The following is a 19,877-nucleotide window of genomic DNA, read 5'->3' as shown; positions in this document are numbered from 1 at the left end:
GGCATCCCCCAACTGCGGCCCTCCAGATGTTTTGGCTTACAACTCCCATGATCCAGCAGGGAGCAGTGGTTGGGGAAGATGGGTGGTACTTGGTGCGGAATTTTTTTGTCACCCCCCCCACGCGGCTCTAGCTCTGGCTCAAAGTGAAAAACATGAATTGCAAAAAAAACTAGAGCTTACAGAACAAAACCGACTTCAGATATGAAATCAGCATTGAAAGACACTACAGTACTAGTTGGTCTCTAAGGTGCTACTGGACAATTTATATATATATTTCGACTGCATCAGACCAACATGGCTACCTACCTGAATCAAGAAGTAAATACATTACTTCAGGTAAATGAGCCACCATAGTCATGAAAAATTGTGTTTGGGCTTTTTAGACTCATCTGCCCATGTACTATCTGAAACTAAAGGGCCAGATGTGAAATTTGTCCCAGCTCTTCTACCCTACTGAGAAAAGACATAAGGGCTGCAATATTCAATGGTTTTAATCATTAGATTATCAATCTTAAACTTTAAGCGATTAATTGGAAGGGGCTGAGACTTAAGGACACACAAGTTAAGGGCACACATTTCTTTTTTAAAACAACTTTCTTAACACCAAACACATAGCCGTTGTGCCCTCTGATGTTCCTGGGATGGGCTGAAGTCTTATAGAATACAGCCCCTCTTGAAATTACTAATATTTGATTGGTTACCGTTCTAATACATTAATACTTGGCCAAGTATACTGATTCGTCTATACTCAGAAGTGTATCTGAGAAGTGTCCGGGCTTCAGGTAGCATGGCCAGAGGATCTGCACATGGATGAACACTCGGGGGCATGGGTTCACACACATCAGCTGTAGTTTGCATAGTACTGTAGTGTCTTTTGACTATTGCAGCTGCCTGCGGGAAGTAATAGCCACAAAACGTTTTAAACACCATGTTAAGAAACCAAATTTATTTGTAAAACAGGACCTGTATATAAAAATGCTGCACAATCAAGGTATACAAAAATACAAAATTTTTGTTTCTGATTACAATTCTAGTTGCAAGTTCAAACTCCGGAAAAGCATCTCCCTTTTCCCAGGGCTTCCGACAAGCAGGGAACACAAGCTGGTGGAACCTGGCAACGCAGGTGTTCGGATGATGTCCAAGGTGAGCCAAATCCAAGCCTCCCATCTCAAGTGATCCTTTCTAGAACAGGTTAACGGCAGTTAACCTCAGAGGAGCTGCATATAAGTGACCCATTTCCCTTGCTTTGGGATCCAGCTTCTGTGGTTTTTCAACCTGCTGAGCCCAGGTTTTCTTCCCACTGTTGTTGCCGTACTCCCAGCGACTGAAGCAAACGCTCTCCAAAACCCAGTGCCACAGCAGAGCCAATGGCACTTCCTCCCACAAATTAAGGCTCCTCTTAATTCTCCTCCTAAATATCCTTACAGTAACATGTAATATATACATTAAAAGAGACTTAAAGCAGTGCTCTAGTTTAAGCCTAGACTAACGCCTTGGTTCCTGCTAACACACATGCATTCAATGTTGATTCATGTCGAACACCTAATGAAGATTTCATGGCAATAATTATGTTGGAAAAGTTAAGCACGTTGGGTTATAGTGTTAGCAGGAACAGAGGCTTATCTAGTTTTCTAGTCTTAAAATGTACTTCCATGATTGGTTTCTGTGACCGACCGAGAAAGGATTATTGCCTCCCCCCATTTTTTTTAAACTTGCCCTGAAATTTATTGCAAGTAGTCTGAAAAGGTTTTAAGATGTCAGATGATTTATAAAAATGAAACTGAAGCATTTAGTTACACAGCAAAGACCACCGATTAATTACAGAATGCTATGTTTCCTTCAGCAGCAATTTTTAAAGGTCTGATCCTTTGAAAGGAAGCACAGAATCAAAACAGCCGTTTATAATAAAAAAAAAATTGGTGGCCATTCAACTCTACTGGGTGTCTGCACCCGTTTAGCTAAGCTTATCTAGAACAATAGCTCTCTTTTTCCAAAAAAGAAAGAAAGAAAAAGATTCTCTTAAGGAGTGATCCATCCATTGAGGCATAACCGTTCTCTCTCTCTCTTCCCATTTGCATTTAGTGCAATAAAGTTTAAAAATTCTGCTCTGAAATATTTAACTTTACATTAACAAAAATAGTTCTTTTAAAAAAATTGTAACAAAACGGAATATATCGCATAAACAGATCATGAAATTATTCTCTGCAATTACACTGTAAGCATTTACTATTACAATAAGCCAAACAAATGGAATATTAGCATTCATTATGTAGTTTAAAGTCTCAGGAATGAAGAAAGGAATTTAACACATATAAAAATGGTCAAGTTCTTATTACTGGATAAATGAAAGCTACTTAACTCGTAATGAAGTTCTTCAGGAGGCCTCTGTGCATCTGCATCAATGGGAATTGAGCCCTGTCAAACTTCGGAAGCTTCTGGAAAGCAATGTCTATCTGTAAAGGTCTCACTCTCTGGCCTACACAAACGGCAGGTAAGGTGCCTACAATTGTTCCTGTTTGACTTCAGACTACAGGGCGAGATGTCAGGGAGAAGGGTTCTAGCCCAGCCTGACATGCTCGTCTTCTACATACGGTGACTGGGTTTGTTCAAACATGTGACCTACGCACACAAACACAAATACCCATTGCTATTTAAAATGGTATAGTTCAAAGGCAGTCTTGCTACCTGACCTGCTGTATGCAAAAGCCAAGTAAGGAATGCAGATAGCACTTTCAATTCTTTCCTACGAGAGCCTTGCACTGTTAAACTACCGGTAGGACATACAGTGGCACCTCGCAAGACGAATGCCCTGCAAGACAAATTTTTCGCAAGACGAATGCGTCTTGTGATTCTATGGGTGACTCGCAAGACGAATTCATTTTGCGAAAAATTCGTCTTGCGAATCGCGGTTTCCCATAGGAATGCATTGAAATTTAATTAATGCGTTCCTATGGCCAAAAAAGGAAATTTCAATGCATTCCTATGAGAAACCGCGATTCGCAAGACGAATTTTTCGCAAAACGAATTGACTCGCGGAATGAATTAAATTCGCCTTGCGAGGCACCACTGTACATCTAATGGGAAGCCTGTCTACCTATAAAGCTCTCTCTCTCTCTCTCATAAATCCTAGTTACTTAAAGAGCTGGTGTAGCTTAAGATTTTAACCTTTGAAGGAATTTCGAGGCACCAGATCAAGCCTTTGAAAGTTAGGCTCTCAGGGATGGGCTGAAATGTTGCCTTTTAGTTTCAGAGAGCAGGCAGGAGTTCTCTCATCTCCTGCCTTAGTGGTGCGGCACCACAGCACTAAGATCAGAGATAAGCCTCTGCCCGCTCTTTGACAGCAAAAGGCAGCAGCCAAGATTTCCAGTTAATGTTAGTGCTGCTATGGTGCTGAGTGCGAGACCCCATCTAGGAGAACCGATAACACTAAGGGACCTTAACACTTAAGCCATCAAGTGTGGGACACGTAGACGCGGTTTGCCCAAAATGGCCTTGCCGGTCAAATTCAGGTGGCCTAGCCATTTCCCGCTGCTGATCTGCAGGCATAAAATGGCTGTGCTGTAAACTGAACGTCCTCAACTCTTTCAATGAAGAATCCCAAGAGATATTCCCATGTGTTTTCACTACAGTAAGGGGCAGCCAGACACAAACAGCAGAACTACGTCCAAGTATAGGGGCTATACCGACTTCCTCGGAACAGGAAAGATCGGAGGCGATTTAAAGTGCAATATGGGTGGAGAACAAGATTTTTTTTGTCTCTCATCTCCTTTTCTCTTGGTGGGGACCAAGAGTTTGGATGGGAGGCTATGGGCTGAAGCAGTTTTTGGAGGGGGGGGGGGGAAAGCATCACCATCCACCTGCAAGCCAATGCCATGCTTCAAATACCCCACTCCCTATATAGGCATTTGGCGTACTCAAGCATGGCCTCTGCCACCACAATATCTGTCTCGCCACTCCGATAACCGAGATAGCAGCTCGTTCCTTTCTTTACATTGCTATCTGGAAGTTTCTGAAGTATTCATGTGGCACTCAGGTACCATGAGCACAAATGCACAGAGGCCACGTCAAGAACTGCTTTAGATACTAAGGCAGTGACATTAATCCCCACCCCACCCGCAAAAGATTTGTCTTTTCTTCCCCACCGTACTCCACTAATAACCAAACGTACAATGAAAACCAAGACCGAGAAATGGTTTCAACCGTAAGAGAAACTTAAATGACTTACAGTACTTAATTTTTCTTTTTGTGTACAGTTGTGTATGATCTCTCTCCATGTAGTCATGGATGAACAGTAATGTATATATCTGAGGCCGAGCTTTTGAAGCCTGCTGTCCAACTGCTTATTTAAAGAGTTTGCGTAGTTCAAAGGAACAATGATGTGCAAAGGACGATACTGAACTCAAGGGGAAATGATAAGGTGAAACAGGACAAAAATTGCATAATATAAAACTCATCCTCCCTCATATGCCTTTAGTTTGTCCTTCACAGATTCAGGGGCTGTCTCAATATCTAAATACCTGAGGAGTTGATTAGGTTTTTTAAAAAATGTGTTAGATATAAATTGTCTAATGTGTTAATGAGGAAAAAAACTGGATTAAGTTGAACTTACTGGATCCTATTAGCATCCCATTGCGAAAAAGCAAGCAAAATCCAACATGATTAATGTATTATTCATCCCAGTTCTTTTTTTTTTAAAAAAAAATCTATGAAGGATTTCCCCCTCCAGAACAGTCATTATCCATTGAGTTTTAAAGATTTATGCTCATTAAAATAACCACGAGGGAAAATTACTTGACCCACTTACGTTATTCCAAATCGGCAATCTTACACGATTCTTTTAAAATATTATGGAATCCTTCTCTAACTTGTGAAATATCTCAGTCGGATTACAATCATAGCACTGCCACAAACCACAATGGTTTAGAATTTGAAATGGAACAATGATAAAAGTTGCTTGTAAAAGCCACCCGTATGAAAAGAGTACACGTTTCACAAAAATAATCATTAAAAAAGTATTAAATCCCTGTTCCTTTTCTCTGATTTTGGCTGCTTTTTAAATAATATATATATATATTTAGATATATATAGATATAGAGGGAGAGATAGATAAGATAAGATAAGATAGATATTGTTTTGGAATGTTGATGGTTTCCATAATGGCTGACCAGCTTCAAGATGAACTTGCTCCAGAGGCCTGGAAAATATAAATAAGTCATAAATAAAGTTAGGAAATGACTAAAAAAAAAAGGCAGTGATGTTTACAGGCAGAAAAGCACCATCATAACCAGCACAGTAATTTTGAAAAGTTATCTGCATTTGAAATTCAAGCCAGAAAATTTAATGTAGTGCATTAATTTACTAAAGAATTTGGGAGGGGGGGAGAGAGAAAATGTTGGTTTTTGCAACAGAACATCCTCAAGAAAATGTTCATACAGAAGGCTCGATATATGGCGGTTATTAGGAAATTCTATGATGTTTCTGTATTTGAAATTCAAGCCAGCAAATTTAAAATAGTGCATTAATTTACTAAAGAAAATGTTGGTTTTTGCAACAGAATATCCTCAAGAAAGGGTTGATATATGGCAGTTCTTAGGAAATTCTATGATGTTTCATTAATTAACTGTGTTGGTAATCTATAGTGTGCTGGCATTTAATTTAATAATGCTTATCTGATTTCCCCTACTATTCTGATATTAAAAAGTGAAACATTAATTCCAAACAGCCTCCTTTTTTAAAAAAAGGAAAATGCCTTTGCGGAGCTCTTTTGAAACTTTAGCAATCGGCACTAACGTAAAGGAAGCATAATACAAAATTCTCAGCAAGCAGAATATTCCAACAGTGGGGAGAGGTGATGGCACCTACCTGGCTTCCTGCTTTTGGTGTTGCTATGACTTACCGGGAGGAAGAGGGGCAAGGCGGGGGCGCAGTGCAAACACCAGCAGGGGGCACTGGATTGGCTCTGCCAGTGCATTTGCACCATGCTGAACCTCACTGCTTCCCCCTTCCTCCCAGCAAACTGAAGCAACACTGGTGATGGAAATTCAAGTAAACTCTGTTGCCCCTCCCTGCTGACCAGGGAGCTGCATTGAAACTATGGTTTTATTCTAAGGGATACAGTCAGACTGGCTCATACTTTCATCTAGGTCCTAGGATGAGGATGTCCAACAATGCAGGAGTTTGGGGAAATGGTTGCTGATTACTATCAGAAATTTCTCCAGATTAGACTGCAGATAACTCCCAAAGCTAGGGACGCTGGTAGCGCTGTGGGTCTAAACCACTGAGCCTCTTGGGCTTGCCGATCACATGGTCGGCGGTTTGAATCCTCGCGATGGAGTGAGCTCCCGTTGCTCAGTCTCTGCTCCTGCCAACCTAGCAGTTCGAAAGCATGCCAGTGCAAGGAGATAAATAGGTCCTATTTACCTTCCTACCTTCCGGCAGGAAGGTAAATGGCATTTCCATGCACTGCTCTGGTTTTGCCAGAAGCGGCTTAGTCATGCTGGCCACATGCCCGGAAAAAACTGTCTGTGGACAAACATTGGCTCCCTTGGCCAGTAAAGTGAGATGAGCGCCGCAACCCCAGAGTCGTCCATGGCTGGACTTAACTGTCAGGGGTCCTTTACCTTTACTTTTTAACTCCTGCACAGGTGTGTGAGAAAATTCTCCCTGTTGCTTGGCAGCAACAGAAGTCATCAACATGCATTCTGTGGTAAGTCATCACCTGGTAAATGGTCAGCTGCATTCAGTCTTTGCTTATTATATTTATAACTTTATTCAAGTGGCTAAGTAAGATCAACGGGGAGTCTGCCTTCACGTGTCAACGACAAACATCAATAAAATATGCAAGTAAAAAACAACAACTAGCCAAGTGCCATGGAAAATCCACTGGTCTGGATGTGAAAAGGTGCCTTATAAATAGTTAAGTAAATAAAATAGCTACAAAATATATGTAGGTCTAATCAGTGCTTTTCGCCTTAAAAAAATGTTTAGGGGTACAGTGGTACCTTGACTCACGAACGACTCGACAACCAAATTTTTCGACTTACGAATGGGGCAAATGGCCGCATGCGTACGAATTTCTCGACATCCGAACAGAAACCACGGCGGTTTTAGATAGGGTTTTTTCGACTTATGAATTTTTAGATGGGGTTGCTTCGACTTATGAATTTTTCTGTTTCCAATGCATTCCTATGGGAAATCGCGTTTCCAATGGTACTTTTTGACTTACGAATTTTTCGACCTACGAAGGTGCCTTCGGAACAGATTAAATTCGTAAGTCGAGGCACCACTGTACTCTCATTTTGGCTGCTCCTCCTCTCCTCGCCCCCTTCCTCCCCCCTATCCCCGGACGAGGGACTCAAGGTGGTGGCGCTGAGAGGGCGGGAAGGCCCCCAGCAGCAGCAGGGGTGGCTTGAGTGAGGAGGGGGTGTGTGTGTCGCCGTCTGGCTGTAGCCCAGCAAGAGGAGGAGGAGGTGCAGCAGTCCTGTAACCTCCACCGTGGCCGCCCCATACTCCCCTCCCCAGGCACCAGCGGGGAGAATGACGGAGCTCCAGTCTGCGCTGCTACTGCGGAGACAGCTGGCATGTCAGCCCATCGGTCGGGGCAACGCAAAATGTTTAGGGGTACATGTACCCCCGCATACCCCCAGAAAGAAAGCACTGGGTCTAATTCTGATGAAAGAGAATCTGCTTCAGTGTGGCTTATGCTCATGCTTTTTGCCATTTGCATGTAACCCAGCTTCTGACAGCACAGTTCTAGATGTGGTAGCTACAGCATTTTTTTTGGAAGGATGCTACATTGCCCTGATCACCATGGGTCATGGTTGGGCCTCCGAGTTTATCTGCATGCTGCTTCCCTCTCCCTCTTTTCACAGCAGCGGTAACAGCAGGGTTGCGGCTAGCATGGGGAAAAGCAGAGGAAGAGATGGGTGGAGAAGGGGAAACTGGTGAGAGCAGTGGAGGGAGCAAGACTGGGCCTGATCAAAAGAGTCTGTGGACCTGATGATTAGACCTAGAGGCCTCTCCACTCGTTTATTTTTCTCTTTTTCTTCTTTGGCGAACAAGTCAAGATCATAAAACACATTTTGGTCTTGGCTTGTTTGACCTAACTCTAAGCAGTTTGGGTTTGGATGTATCAGGAAGCAAGTGCTTCTGATCTTCACACAGCTATGCCAAGAGAAGAGAGAGAGAAAGGAGGAGCATGCAAGCCTGAGGATTGTGCAGAGTTATTTGTTGTTTAGCATTATGTTCCAAAAAAACAATGTTAATTTTTAGTTTCAGCTTCAAACTGTAGCAACCAGGGCTACCGAGAGGATTGGCAGGTCCCTGAGCAAACATGCAAAAGGAATATTAGAACTTCTTTGCTAAATCAGATCAAATATCTATCTAGTCAAATATTCTGTTTCCAGCCTTGATCATGCAGAAGCTCCCAGAAAGCTCAAAAGCAGAGCACCCCCTATTGCCTGCCCCCAAACATCTGGCATGCAGTTATTAGAAGTCTACAGCCTCTGCACACTTAGGTCTCATTCTGAGTTATCATTCATTACTAGTAGCCTCAGAGAAACTGAACTTTCATGAATTTATCTAATGACTTTCAGGAGACATCTATGCTCATGCTTAATGAAGCAGCTTCCTCAATGTATTAATTGTGCTCTATCAAGCAATATCTCCTTGGGTTTGGCGTGGACCTCCTGCCAATCCATTTGATTGAGTTCTAGTGCTCTGGGAGGCTCTCACAACTTCATACTTATCAAACCTTTATTAGGCATTATGCAAATAAAACCATAAAAGAGAAAATAACATATAAAAGCCTTGAAATATATATAAAAAGGCAGCAGTTGGCTACATACATATATATATATATATATATATATATATATATATATATATATATATATATATACACATACAGAATCAGTGGTTTTCCTTGTTAACCTGCTCCTTGGAGGACTGCTACCAAAAACTCGGCTACCCCCGCCGTTACCCTTTGGTCAATGTCAGATAGGCAGAATCCCACACTTTCACCTTGCTGGGGTTCCAGACCACCCAAAAGAGGGGAGAGCACGCGTTGACGGAGCGTACTGTACAGTGGGCAATGAAAGAGAATATGCTCTACAGTGTCCGGGACATTCATAGAACATCTGCAGAATCTTTTGTTTCTAGGAATGTTTTGGTATCTTCCCCTGACAAATGCCGAGGGAAAAACATTCAAACGGGCCAGCATAAAAGCCCTACGTTGGGCTGGGATTATTAACTTAGTGACGTAATTGGCTCTGCTATCTAAGATACTTAAATCATAGAATATGGGGGAGCAAATTTTGTTTACAGCTGCCATAATATTTTGTCTCTCGACATCCTTTAGTCTAGTTAGGATATTATGGAAAATGTATTGCTCGTTAGAATTGTACAGGGGCTCCAGCTCGATGCCTAAAGATTCAATCTTTTTTTCAAGGTACTGATACCATCTTGATTTATAGGAGTCTTTGAGCAAATCAGCGAGCAGACTTGATGGGGGGCAGCGAAAATGGCAGCGTAACCAGTATTTTATTGAGGTGGTCCAGGCCCAATATTCCATTGTGTGTATGCCTATTTCTGCACACATTGTTTCATATTTGATCACAGTTGGGAGTCCAAGAATACGTCTCAGAAAGCTGGAGTGAATCTTTTTTAAATCACTGTTATATGCTTGGACCCATAGCGGGATTCCATAGAATATCTGGGATTGCACTTTTGTTTGAAATATCTGATTGGCCGCAGGAATAAATTGATTACCTTTCTGATAATAAAAACGGGCAACTGCTGATGAGGTGCATTTGATTGAGTTCTAGTGCTCTGGGAGGCTCTCACAACTTCATAAACCTGCACTGGTGTTGCCCTCTGTTTTGAGTGCTGTTCCGTGGTCACCCTACCATATTGTCATCTGGCTAGTTCATATCCTCAGACAAATTAGTTCAATGGGCACCAGCACATGGGCACACTTTTAGCAATTATTACATTAATTATGTTGTAGGCTTAGTGGACATAGGACCCAGGTGGCGCTGTGGGTTAAACCACAGAGTCTAGGGCTTGCTGATCAGAAGGTCGGTGGTTCGAATCCCTGCAACGGTGTGAGCTCCTGTTGCTCGGTCCCTACTCCTGCCCACCTAGCAGTTCGAAAGCACATCAAAGTGCAAGTAGATAAATAGGGACCGCTCCGGCGGGAAGGTAAACGGCGTTTCCGTGCGCTGCTCTGGTTCACCAGAAGCGGCTTTGTCACGCTGGCCACATGACCCAGAAGCTGTCTGCGGACAAACGCCGGCTCCCTTGGCCTATAGAGTGAGATGAGCGCCGCAACCCCAGAGTCGGACATGACTGGACCTGATGGTCAGGGGCCCCTTTACCTTTTTAGGCTTAGTTAGCCAGCAACTAGTCTTTCCTTTTCATCTCCTTAAACCCCCTGAAGTCTAATGCATGGTTAAGACCATTGAAGAGCAAAGTGAAGGATCTTCTCACTTAACTCTCATGTCAGACTTAGAAACTATTTGTGATAGCTGTCATTTACATTGATTACGTCAACTAATCTTACGAGCTAGTTTACAAATGCATTTGCATCAACTCATTTTTTTGATAACTCACAGCCAAACATTAGACCTGCTTTGAGTGAAAAGGAGTGATCAAATTATGGGGAGGGGGGGGATCCTAAATGAAATCCACAGGCCCCTGCCCCATGTCAAATGACGCCCACCTGTGCATTTGAAAAAGAGAAGAGCACTGCCAACCGAGCACCGGTGAAAAGGAATCAGTTAATGCAGCTTTTCCCAATGTTGGGTCGCCACGTATGAATAGACTACAAATCCCATTATCCCTGGCCTTCAGCCATGCTGGTGGACATGATGGAGGTTGTAGTTCAGCAACATCTGGGGACTTGAGGTTGGAGAAACCTGGGTTAAGAGCTGGGTTAAGAGTTCTCAGTTTTTCAAGGGAGATTATAAGGATTGCAACATCTAATTTTGAGATGTATGAGCTCCTTTCTATATGTTAATCTTGCCAAGTCAATGTATCTGGCTGCAAAAATTTGCCCCAAGGTATAGTGTGAACCAGCCACAAGTATTATATTGCGGCGGGGGGACGGGACATGTTGCTTCAGTATCGCTATCAATATGGAGTACATGAAACATATTATTTCTTCATACTTTTTCCTGGCTTTCTCTTATCTCCAAGAATTTCAGGACTTATCAAAAAGTTACTGCATGTTAAAATGGAATAAGGACATGTCTGAAGTGCGGGAGCCCAAACCCACATTTCTCCACCAGGAACAACATTGAAACACAGAAAGAACAATGACAAAGAGAGAAGAATTAGGAGAAATGTTACTTTAGCGCAGGCATCTCCAGACTCGGCCCTCCAGCTGTTTTGGGACTACAATCCCCATCATCCCTAGCTAACATGACCAGTGGTCAGGGATGATGGGAGTTGTAGTCCCAAAACATCTGGAGGGCCGTGTTTGGGGATGCCTGCTTTAGCAGGTTGAAAGGAGTAACTGTATCAACTTCCTTGATGATGGGAGTAATGCGTGGAAACTAAAAAAAAATGAGTGATTAAGTGTCAAAATCAGGCTGAAGTGGACTGGCTTACGTGGCTGGAAATAAACAGGGAATTGAACAAGCTAGAATCAGTCCAATACACCTCAGAACTTATCAACCAGCAAAGTGGGGTGGAGGGAGATCAAGTGACTCATCGCGATGGCCACTGGGCCTTCCAGAATCCTATTAGCAACTCCGTGTAATATCATATTTTCCAACAAAAGAATAGTAAATGTCAAGTTAAAACCATGGACTAAGTTTTGAAACCCCACCACAAAAAGGATACCTGGGAACATAGTTATATACAGCATGTTTCATATTGACTGTTTCCCCCCCTTCTATGTTTACAGCCCAAAGGTAATTCTGAGTACCAGTAACATCACTACTGAGAGAATTTGGTTGCGCTCTGGGGTTACAGAAACACAGTAGAAGTATGAAGATACAGTTCCTTTCAGCTTACTTTTATGGGAGGTGGTCTCAGCTGTGACAAAAACTCTGCCATCCAGGCGATAGGCAAGCTCACAAACAAAAAAAGCAGAACATCCTGAGTGACACAAACGACAAAGACTTCTCCTGAAGAAGCATAGTCAGTGAAAACAGAAAGGGACAGGAAGTACACGTGAAACTCCTGGAAGAGGGCAGCCACTTCTTCCAGAGGACCTACCATTGGTTTGAGCTCCCTGCCTTCGGCTCCACCTCCCCTGCCAGCTTCCTTCATTGCTTTTCTGCTGTTCTCCACAAATTCCTGAAAGACGGAAAGGAAAAAGGTCCTCCATCATGACTCACAATAATAGAAAATCGTTCTTCAGTTGGGGGGTCGGGGCCCAATACTGAGCCTCATCTAAGACGGGTCACAATAGCAGCACTACTGCCAACCTTGCAGTTTGAAAGCACGCCAGTGCGAGTAGATAAATAGATACCACTGTGGCGGGAAGGGACACGGTGTTTCCATGCTCTCTGGATTCCATCACGGTGTCCCGTTGTGCCAGAAGCAGTTTAGTCATGCTGGCCACATGACCCGAAAAGCTGTCTGCGGACGAATGCTGGCTCCCTTGGCCTGAAAGCGAGATGAGCGCTGCACCCCATAGTCACCTTTGACTGGATGTTTTTTCCGACATCCGAAAGGAAAACCATTGCGGTTTAGATGGGGATTTTTCGACTTACAAATTTTAGATGTGGTTTACTCGACTTACGAATTTTTCTGTTTCCAATGCATTTCTATGGGAAACCGCTTTTTTCGACTTACAAATTTTTCAGCCTACGAATGTGCATTCGGAACAGTCGAGGGACCACCGTAATGTCAAACCACACTTTGGTGCTGCAGGAATAAATCTGGTACTTGTGCACCCTCCCTCCCTCTCCACATGCTCTCTGCTTTAATGATAGTTGTTGTTTGTTTAATACATTACTATCCACTCTTCCTCCAATGAACTCAGGGTCACGTGCAAGGCTGTCCATCTCCATGTCATTATCACAACAATCCTGTGATGTGACTGGCCTGAGGCTCCCCAGGGAACTTCATAGCCGAGTGGTGATATAAACCACTTTGTCCCTGCTCCTAACTTGACACTCTGAGCACTAGTTTTCCATTAGTTGTGTTCTGGTTTGTGCAAACAACGGTTTACCACAATATCTAAAGCAGACAACCGTGGGATACTGTTTCCCTGCAAAATATGGTCGAGGTTCTAGCAAGGTTCTGTAAGACAGAGTTGTTCTGCCTGGCATTTGGCCTGGAGCCAACCTGATCCCCTCCCCCATTTTCCCTTTCTTTTTCCCTTTTGTATGAGGCTGCATTTTTAATTTTTAACTTTAATGTATTTAGTCTTGTTTTCGAATTGTATTTTAACTAGTTGTTTTAGATTTGGTGTTAGCCGCTCAATTGAGGCTGGGGAGGACGGGGTATAAATAAATAATAATAATTATTATTATTATTATTATTATTATTATTATTATTATTATTACAGTCATACCTTGGTTTAAGTACGCCTCGGTTTGAGTATTTCCAGTTTAAGTACTCCGCGGACCTGTCTGGAACGGATTAATCCACTTTCCATTACTTCCAATGGGAAAGTTCGCTTCAGGTTAAGTACGCTTCGGGTTAAGTACGGACTTCCGGAACCAATTACACTCATACCTCAGGTTAAGTACGCTTCAGGTTGAGTACTCCGTGGACCCATCTGGAATGGATTAATCCACTTTCCATTACTTTCAATGGGAAAGTTCGCTTTAGGTTAAGTACGCTTCAGTTTAAGTACTCCGTGGACCGTCTGGAACGGATTAATCCACTTTCCATTACTTTCAATGGGAAAGTACGCTTCAGGTTAAGTACGCTTCAGGTTAAGTACGCTTCAGGTTAAGTACAGACTTCTGGAACCAATTGTGTTTGTAAACCGAGGTATCACTGTATTAGTGCTTGCTTCTTCAGCAGAGCAAGCAGCTACAGCACAGAACCCTCAAAGAAGCAACTGGTTGAGTACATGGCTCTCTCCCCTGTATATCTTTGTCTTATTGGACTGTTGCCATTAGAATCTATCTATCTATCTTGCTGGATTGCCATCACAGGGAACAAGAACTGAACTTTCAAGCACCTTCCCACGTGCTAGATAACAACAACAACAACAACAACATGCTAAGAAAATACAGTGGCCCACAAATAAACAAGCCAAATGATCAAGCAAACCAGAACAGAGTTCTTCCTGTCACTACTGTACTCTTAAGCTCTTTTCACTACACGATTCCTTCTATTTAGAAGCACGCAACATTCTAAAGAACTTACCATAAGAACTTTATCCATGTAGAACTCCTTCCCAGGGCTGCCATCGTTATACTTGGTGTCAATGGCAAAACATAAGAAGAGGACATCCACGACCATTTCGTAAATGGATAGGAAGCAGTGAGCCACCAAGAATGCAAACAGGCAGACAATGATGAGCGGCAGCACCCACACGGTGTAGTCCCGTTGGTAGTTCAGCAGCATGATCCCTGCCAGGCCCGTGCAGCACACTATTAGAACCTGAAGAGCAGGCAGAGAGCAAACACAGCTGAACGAGGAATATCACAAGCTTCTCGGTGTTGCACAGGCCTCCACTTAAACCAGATCTGGAGAACAGAGGGAGATACAGAAACCCCCCTGCAGAGGCAATTGCGGTCCTTTGCCTTTCTAGAATGGGTGGCGAGATACTGCACACACATGCCATAAAATGTATAAGAAACACACATGGAGATTCATTATTTAATTTCAATACATTTCACAAATACACACACTGGGGGGTAGCTGAAGTTGTTTCTGAAGTCATACCTATTCTAGAGAGCAGCAGCAAGAAAGCATACTGTGATCATTTGGGTAAAGAAAAAATGGGTATGCATGTGTGGCAAGTATCTCAAGATGACGACTACGCTGCTCTCTGAATCATTAGATTCCTCCAATCTCTTTTCTCACTTGTAGGAGGAAAGTGCTCCTTCTCCCTAAGAATCCTTAGTAGACGTTTTTTGAAAAGTAATGGAAACCATTTCAAAGTTTCTTTCAAATAAGTTTTCCGAAGAAATACATGTTAGTTTCATAAAAAAATTGATTTTCAGTGCACTTCCCGGTACAAATCTTGCTTTTTAAATGCACAAATGGATCGTTGCATCTTACTTCAATCTGTATCTTTGCTTAAGTTGAAAAGCAGAGCTCTTCTGGTATGGGGAGCAGTATTTCACTGACATTAACGGAGCGTGTTCTGCAGAGCTAATGTCAGCAGTTCCCATCGTTCTTTTATTTTCAGCCATCTGAAAAACGTGTTCTCCCTGCCTCAAGGGAGACCTTCGTGGTACATGTCAAATCCATTCTAAGCAAACCTCACTGTGCACTCCAGTCCCCCTAAGGCCATTATATCTAATTATGCGCTCACTCCTACCGCGACTTATTGATTTGTTTATTGGGGGGATTACAAAGTCTCCGCTTGGAAGTTCGGTTGGCTGCAGTATGAATTAATGCACAAAGAGCGGAAGGGAAGGAATTCATAAGTAGGACCCTAATGCCATGAGGTGGCAGTAGACATATTTGTCTTTGAAGACTGGTGCAAAGAGCACTGCAGTCTGAAAGGAGATCAAGTATTATTTATGTACGCGACAACTGCGGCTAGGACTTTGTTAGCCCAAAAATGGAAAACTCAGGAGTTACCGACGATTGAAGAGTGGCAGACGAAAATGATGGACTATGCGGAATTAGCAAGACTGACTAACAGGATCCGAAACCAGGGAGAGTCAAGGTTCCAAAAGGACTGGAGTAAATTTGTGGACTATATGGAGAAGAACTGTAGAAGTTTAAAGACACTTGCAGGACTGAAATAAATCCTACGAATTGACTTTAAGTAGATGAAATAAAGGAACTGCGAGGTAGGAGTGAATAAGAAAACCGAATGGGGGGGAAGGAGGGAAGTCAAAGCTCAGCAGAGCAAAGAAAATTGTAAAGATTGATAAGATGTTAAGAAGAAAAAATTTGTGTTTATTATGTTTATTATGTGTTGTTGTGTTTGTGGCTGTATGTGTGGTTTGTTTTGGTTTAAATGTGTTTAATTGGAAAATCTAATAAATTGTTTTTTTAATTAAAAAACAAAGAGCACTGCAGTCAAAGAAAACGTGCTTTGAAATAGGAAAAAAAATACGGTTTGTTCATGGGTTACCTAGTACCCTGTTTCCCCCTTTTTAATACATAGTCATAAAGTAAGCCATGGCAGGGTTTTTAAGCATTTGAGAAATATAAGACATACCCCCAAAATAAGCCATACTTCCGCGCCATGGAAACCAACCCCCACAGGCACCTCCACTCACAGAGTCACTCCATGCGGCCAAGAGCTCTGCTTAACAGCTGATCGCGCTCCCGCCTTGCTGGCTGCATCCCCGTGCTCCGCTTGCCACCACCGCTTGCCACCACCGCTGGGCTCACTGCTTCTTCCTTGCCTGGCCCAGCCAAGGAGCTTGGAGCACCCTGCAGCGGCGGGGGGAGCGCCTGAGCCAGTGGCCTCCGCCTGGCCTGGCCAAGGACGCCTGCTGCCCTGCCGCCCGGAACCGGTGGCTGCTGCAGTGCTGAGCACTCAAGAGAGCACAGCAGCGCCCTGAGCCGTAAAAACCGTACCAGTAATTAAAAAATAAGACATCCCACCGAAAGTAAGCCACCCTGTGTTTTTTTGAGGAAAAAAAGTTATAAGACGGTGTCTTAAAAAGGGGGAAACACGGTATCAAAAGTTAAGATCAAAACTGAACCATCTGGGACTTCAGAAAGAGACGTCTTGGAGTCAAGGGCCAAATCATAAGTGTCAGGGAGGGTTGCTGGCTACCCTCGAGCAACGACACTCCAAACCATCTTGTCTTTAATATTTTTAATGTGAAAGTTATTTACAGTGCAAGAGCTTCATGAAAACATGTCTACTAAGTACTACAGTGGAACCTCGGTTTATGAACACCTCGGTTTACGAATTTTCGGTTTACGAACGCTGCGGACCCATCTGGAACGGATTAATTCACTTTCCATTACTTTCAATGGGAAAGTTCGCTTCAGTTTATGAACGCTTCAGTTTTTGAACAGACTTCTAGAACCAATTACACCCATGCTTTGGGTTAAGTACGCTTCAGGTTGAGTACTCCGTGGACCTGTCTGGAACGGATTAATCCACTTTCCATTACTTTCAATGGGAAAGTTCGCTTCAGTTAATGAACGCTTCAGTTTAAGTACTCCGCGGACCGTCTGGAACAGATAAATCCATTTTCCATTACTTTCAATGGGAAAGTTCGCTTCAGTTTATGAACGCTTCAGTTTATGAACAGACTTCCGGAACCAATTGTGTTCATAAACCGAGGTACCACTGTATCAGATTCTCCCAATGGCGCTTTTCGGCTCCCCCCCCCAGCAGAGTAGTTTGGGGACCCCAAATCTCCTCCCCCTGCATTTGTGAGCCGCTGATCACCTCAGTTCCGGGGTGAATTTGAAAGGACGCCCCTCTGCAGTTTCCCCGCTAGAACTCTCCGCTGGCCCCTCCTTCCTTGCTGCAAGTAGTGCTCTTGTATGCTGCCTGAGCCCTGGCCCGCTCCGCTCACTTCCTCCTCCCTGTCCCTCCGCTGTTGTCAGAGCCATTCGAAGACCTGGATTTGATGAGGGGTGGCTGTTCCCTGTAAGCCCACCCCCTTACAATAAGCTTTCAAATATTTAGAAAAATAAAAGCTCCTTTTTACTCCTCAACATGGATAATGTCTGCATTCCTATAGTCATTCATCCTGGTTCCTCCTAGCTACGTCCATTGAAATGGTCAGACTTTGGTTTATCTTCCAAGAGGAAAGTGAAAACATAAGAACACTAGCTGGGTTGCGTGAATGCCATGATTCTGCAAAAGTACAGGATGTAGTCTCAGGTGAAAAATGCAGCTTCCTAAGAATCTCAGTCTGCAATTAACTGCCCCCCCCCCGGTCAGAATTATCAGAATTTCTTCGCCCCACTTTGGGCTTGACTGAGCAACTGCATGCTGTTTCTCTTTCTTGATTTAATTGTTTGATTAGTGATGATCTGTTTCACTGTTGTTTGTTGTTAACCACCTTGAATATTACTCTGGTGGGCAAAAAGGCAAGAGGGAAACTGGAACTCTGCTTACAAGCAATTACCAGTGTTACCCTCTATGCACAGAGTACACACTGCCCTGCAGTGTGCAAGAGAAAGAGACTTTTTGAGGAGAACCTCCATTTTTCGCACAGCCCTACCTTTCCTAGAAAGAGCATGAAGTCTCCCACTGTGTTTATGGCAGCCACTCGCAGAGCGTTCTCCACTAGTATCACAAAGGCATCCTTTGCTGAGGTGCAGAAGTTGGTGCTGTTGATAGCTGTGGCTGTATATGCATTCTGGGGAAAGAGAGGCAGAATGCCACTGGTTAGGTTCCCTTCCACTCAAACTCCCCAACATCTAAGACCTTCATAGACAATAACGTGAGTTTTTGACGGATACAACCCTTCACTTAGTCAATGTTGTAGCAAACAGTGAAGGGTTGTGTAAGATCTGATGAACAGACCAAAAAGATGATATAGATAAATTGGGGAGGGGGTGGGTTATATGTGACAAATATAGGACTCCTTTGAGTTATTTATGACTCAATTAGGAGCCACTAAATGCCGCCCGGCACGCTTTCTCTAGCGTCTCTGCTCCGTAGACCCGGGCTGGGCAGTGAAATATAGCAGAGTTCTTCTTTTCTCTTCTCATGCACAGCGGTAGCTTGTATAGCCGTTGGATAAAAAGCCTCTTAAGAACACACAGAGTCCGAGGTGTTCTAATAACTACTGAAGTTTATTTTACAGAGAAAACAACAAACAACCTGGTGAGCTCGCAGACATTTTGCGACCGTCTCCCAGGCAGAATCGAAACCAACTGAAACACAAAGAAAACACTTCCAGTACATTCTGTAACATGATATCTTCCTCAGTGGTCAGGTGGACAGTACACAGTTAACCCCTTGGTTACTTGTTACTCCTCACATTATAATCTGGCCCTTCCTGCACATAGAACAGGACGCAACGTGCCAAGTTCACCATTAAACTGTCCATTAAACACCCACCCACCTCCATGTTTCTATCAAAGGAAACTTGTGTATGATATAGTTTGTCCACTGCAATTCATTGTGGGTGTCCTGCAGATCAGGGCCATCCACAAATGCTCACTTTCTAAAATGCCTGGTGTTTTAAGATTTTCACTCTTACTGCAGGGCGTGCACACTGTGATAGACCCATATTTAACCGTTGCACAAAATGTGCTTTAGCTCATATGCAACAGCGTCACGATGGTTTCTCCTCCAAAACTTTAGACTTGTTCTTCTTTACAGCCAAGGAACCTCTGAGAGACCACAACGCACTTTAATTTCAGCAAAGGCTCTATTCCTGCAGTCCGTAACTGCATTCAAACGTTAACATGCCATTTAGCATCTTTCAGTTTAGAGCCAATTGCAAGAAGGTTGAGGTTAAACTTTCCAGCCTTTGAAAAGGAATGCCAGGGAAATATAAATTCTTACCTGATTTAGGTAAGTCAGGCACTTTTCTAAACACCAAAGGCAGCAAATGCAGGCTTTCAACATACATCTAGCGCAGGCATTTTCCTAAGATAGGAAGAACAGCAACAACAAAACGGAAATAATAATCAGAGAAAACATTAAATTGCATTAAGTGCTAGGGCGTGGGTTGGTATCTAAATAGTAAGTAGTTTCATATACAAGTCTCAATTTACACACATGCTTCCTCTGTAGAAAGGGTTCAGAGCCCAGCTTTAATACAAATGCTCCTGTAATTGGTGGTCACATAAGACCA

The 19,877-nt window shown here is 43.2% G+C and overlaps 1 protein-coding gene across 4 annotated transcripts in view; it reads right to left on the bottom strand.

Moving 5' to 3' along the window:
* Positions 1–931: 931 nt before the first annotated feature.
* SLC44A1 (solute carrier family 44 member 1) overlaps positions 932–19,877 on the bottom strand; it is an 82,714-nt gene continuing 63,768 nt past the window's right edge. For 2 of the 4 annotated variants that reach the window (XM_088658861.1, XM_060268884.2), the window contains 5 exons: positions 19,586–19,669; positions 18,291–18,428; positions 14,335–14,571; positions 12,223–12,303; positions 932–5,194 (listed from right to left, as the gene is read on the bottom strand). In XM_088658861.1, the coding sequence (XP_088514987.1) occupies positions 5,171–5,194; positions 12,223–12,303; positions 14,335–14,571; positions 18,291–18,428; positions 19,586–19,669 (564 nt within the window). In that variant the 3' untranslated portion in view covers positions 932–5,170. Of the gene's footprint in view, positions 5,195–11,994; positions 12,304–14,334; positions 14,572–18,290; positions 18,429–19,585; positions 19,670–19,877 lie in introns of those variants that run through there. The other 2 variants (XM_035140583.3, XM_035140581.3) reach the window with 1 other exon arrangement.

The sequence above is a fragment of the Zootoca vivipara genome, chromosome 15 (assembly GCF_965207765.1).
Source record: "Zootoca vivipara chromosome 15, rZooViv2.hap1.1, whole genome shotgun sequence".
NCBI classification, from domain to species: domain Eukaryota; kingdom Metazoa; phylum Chordata; class Lepidosauria; order Squamata; family Lacertidae; genus Zootoca; species Zootoca vivipara.
The sequence above is the reverse complement of the archived record's forward strand: the minus strand, read 5'-3'. Positions and strand labels throughout refer to the sequence as shown.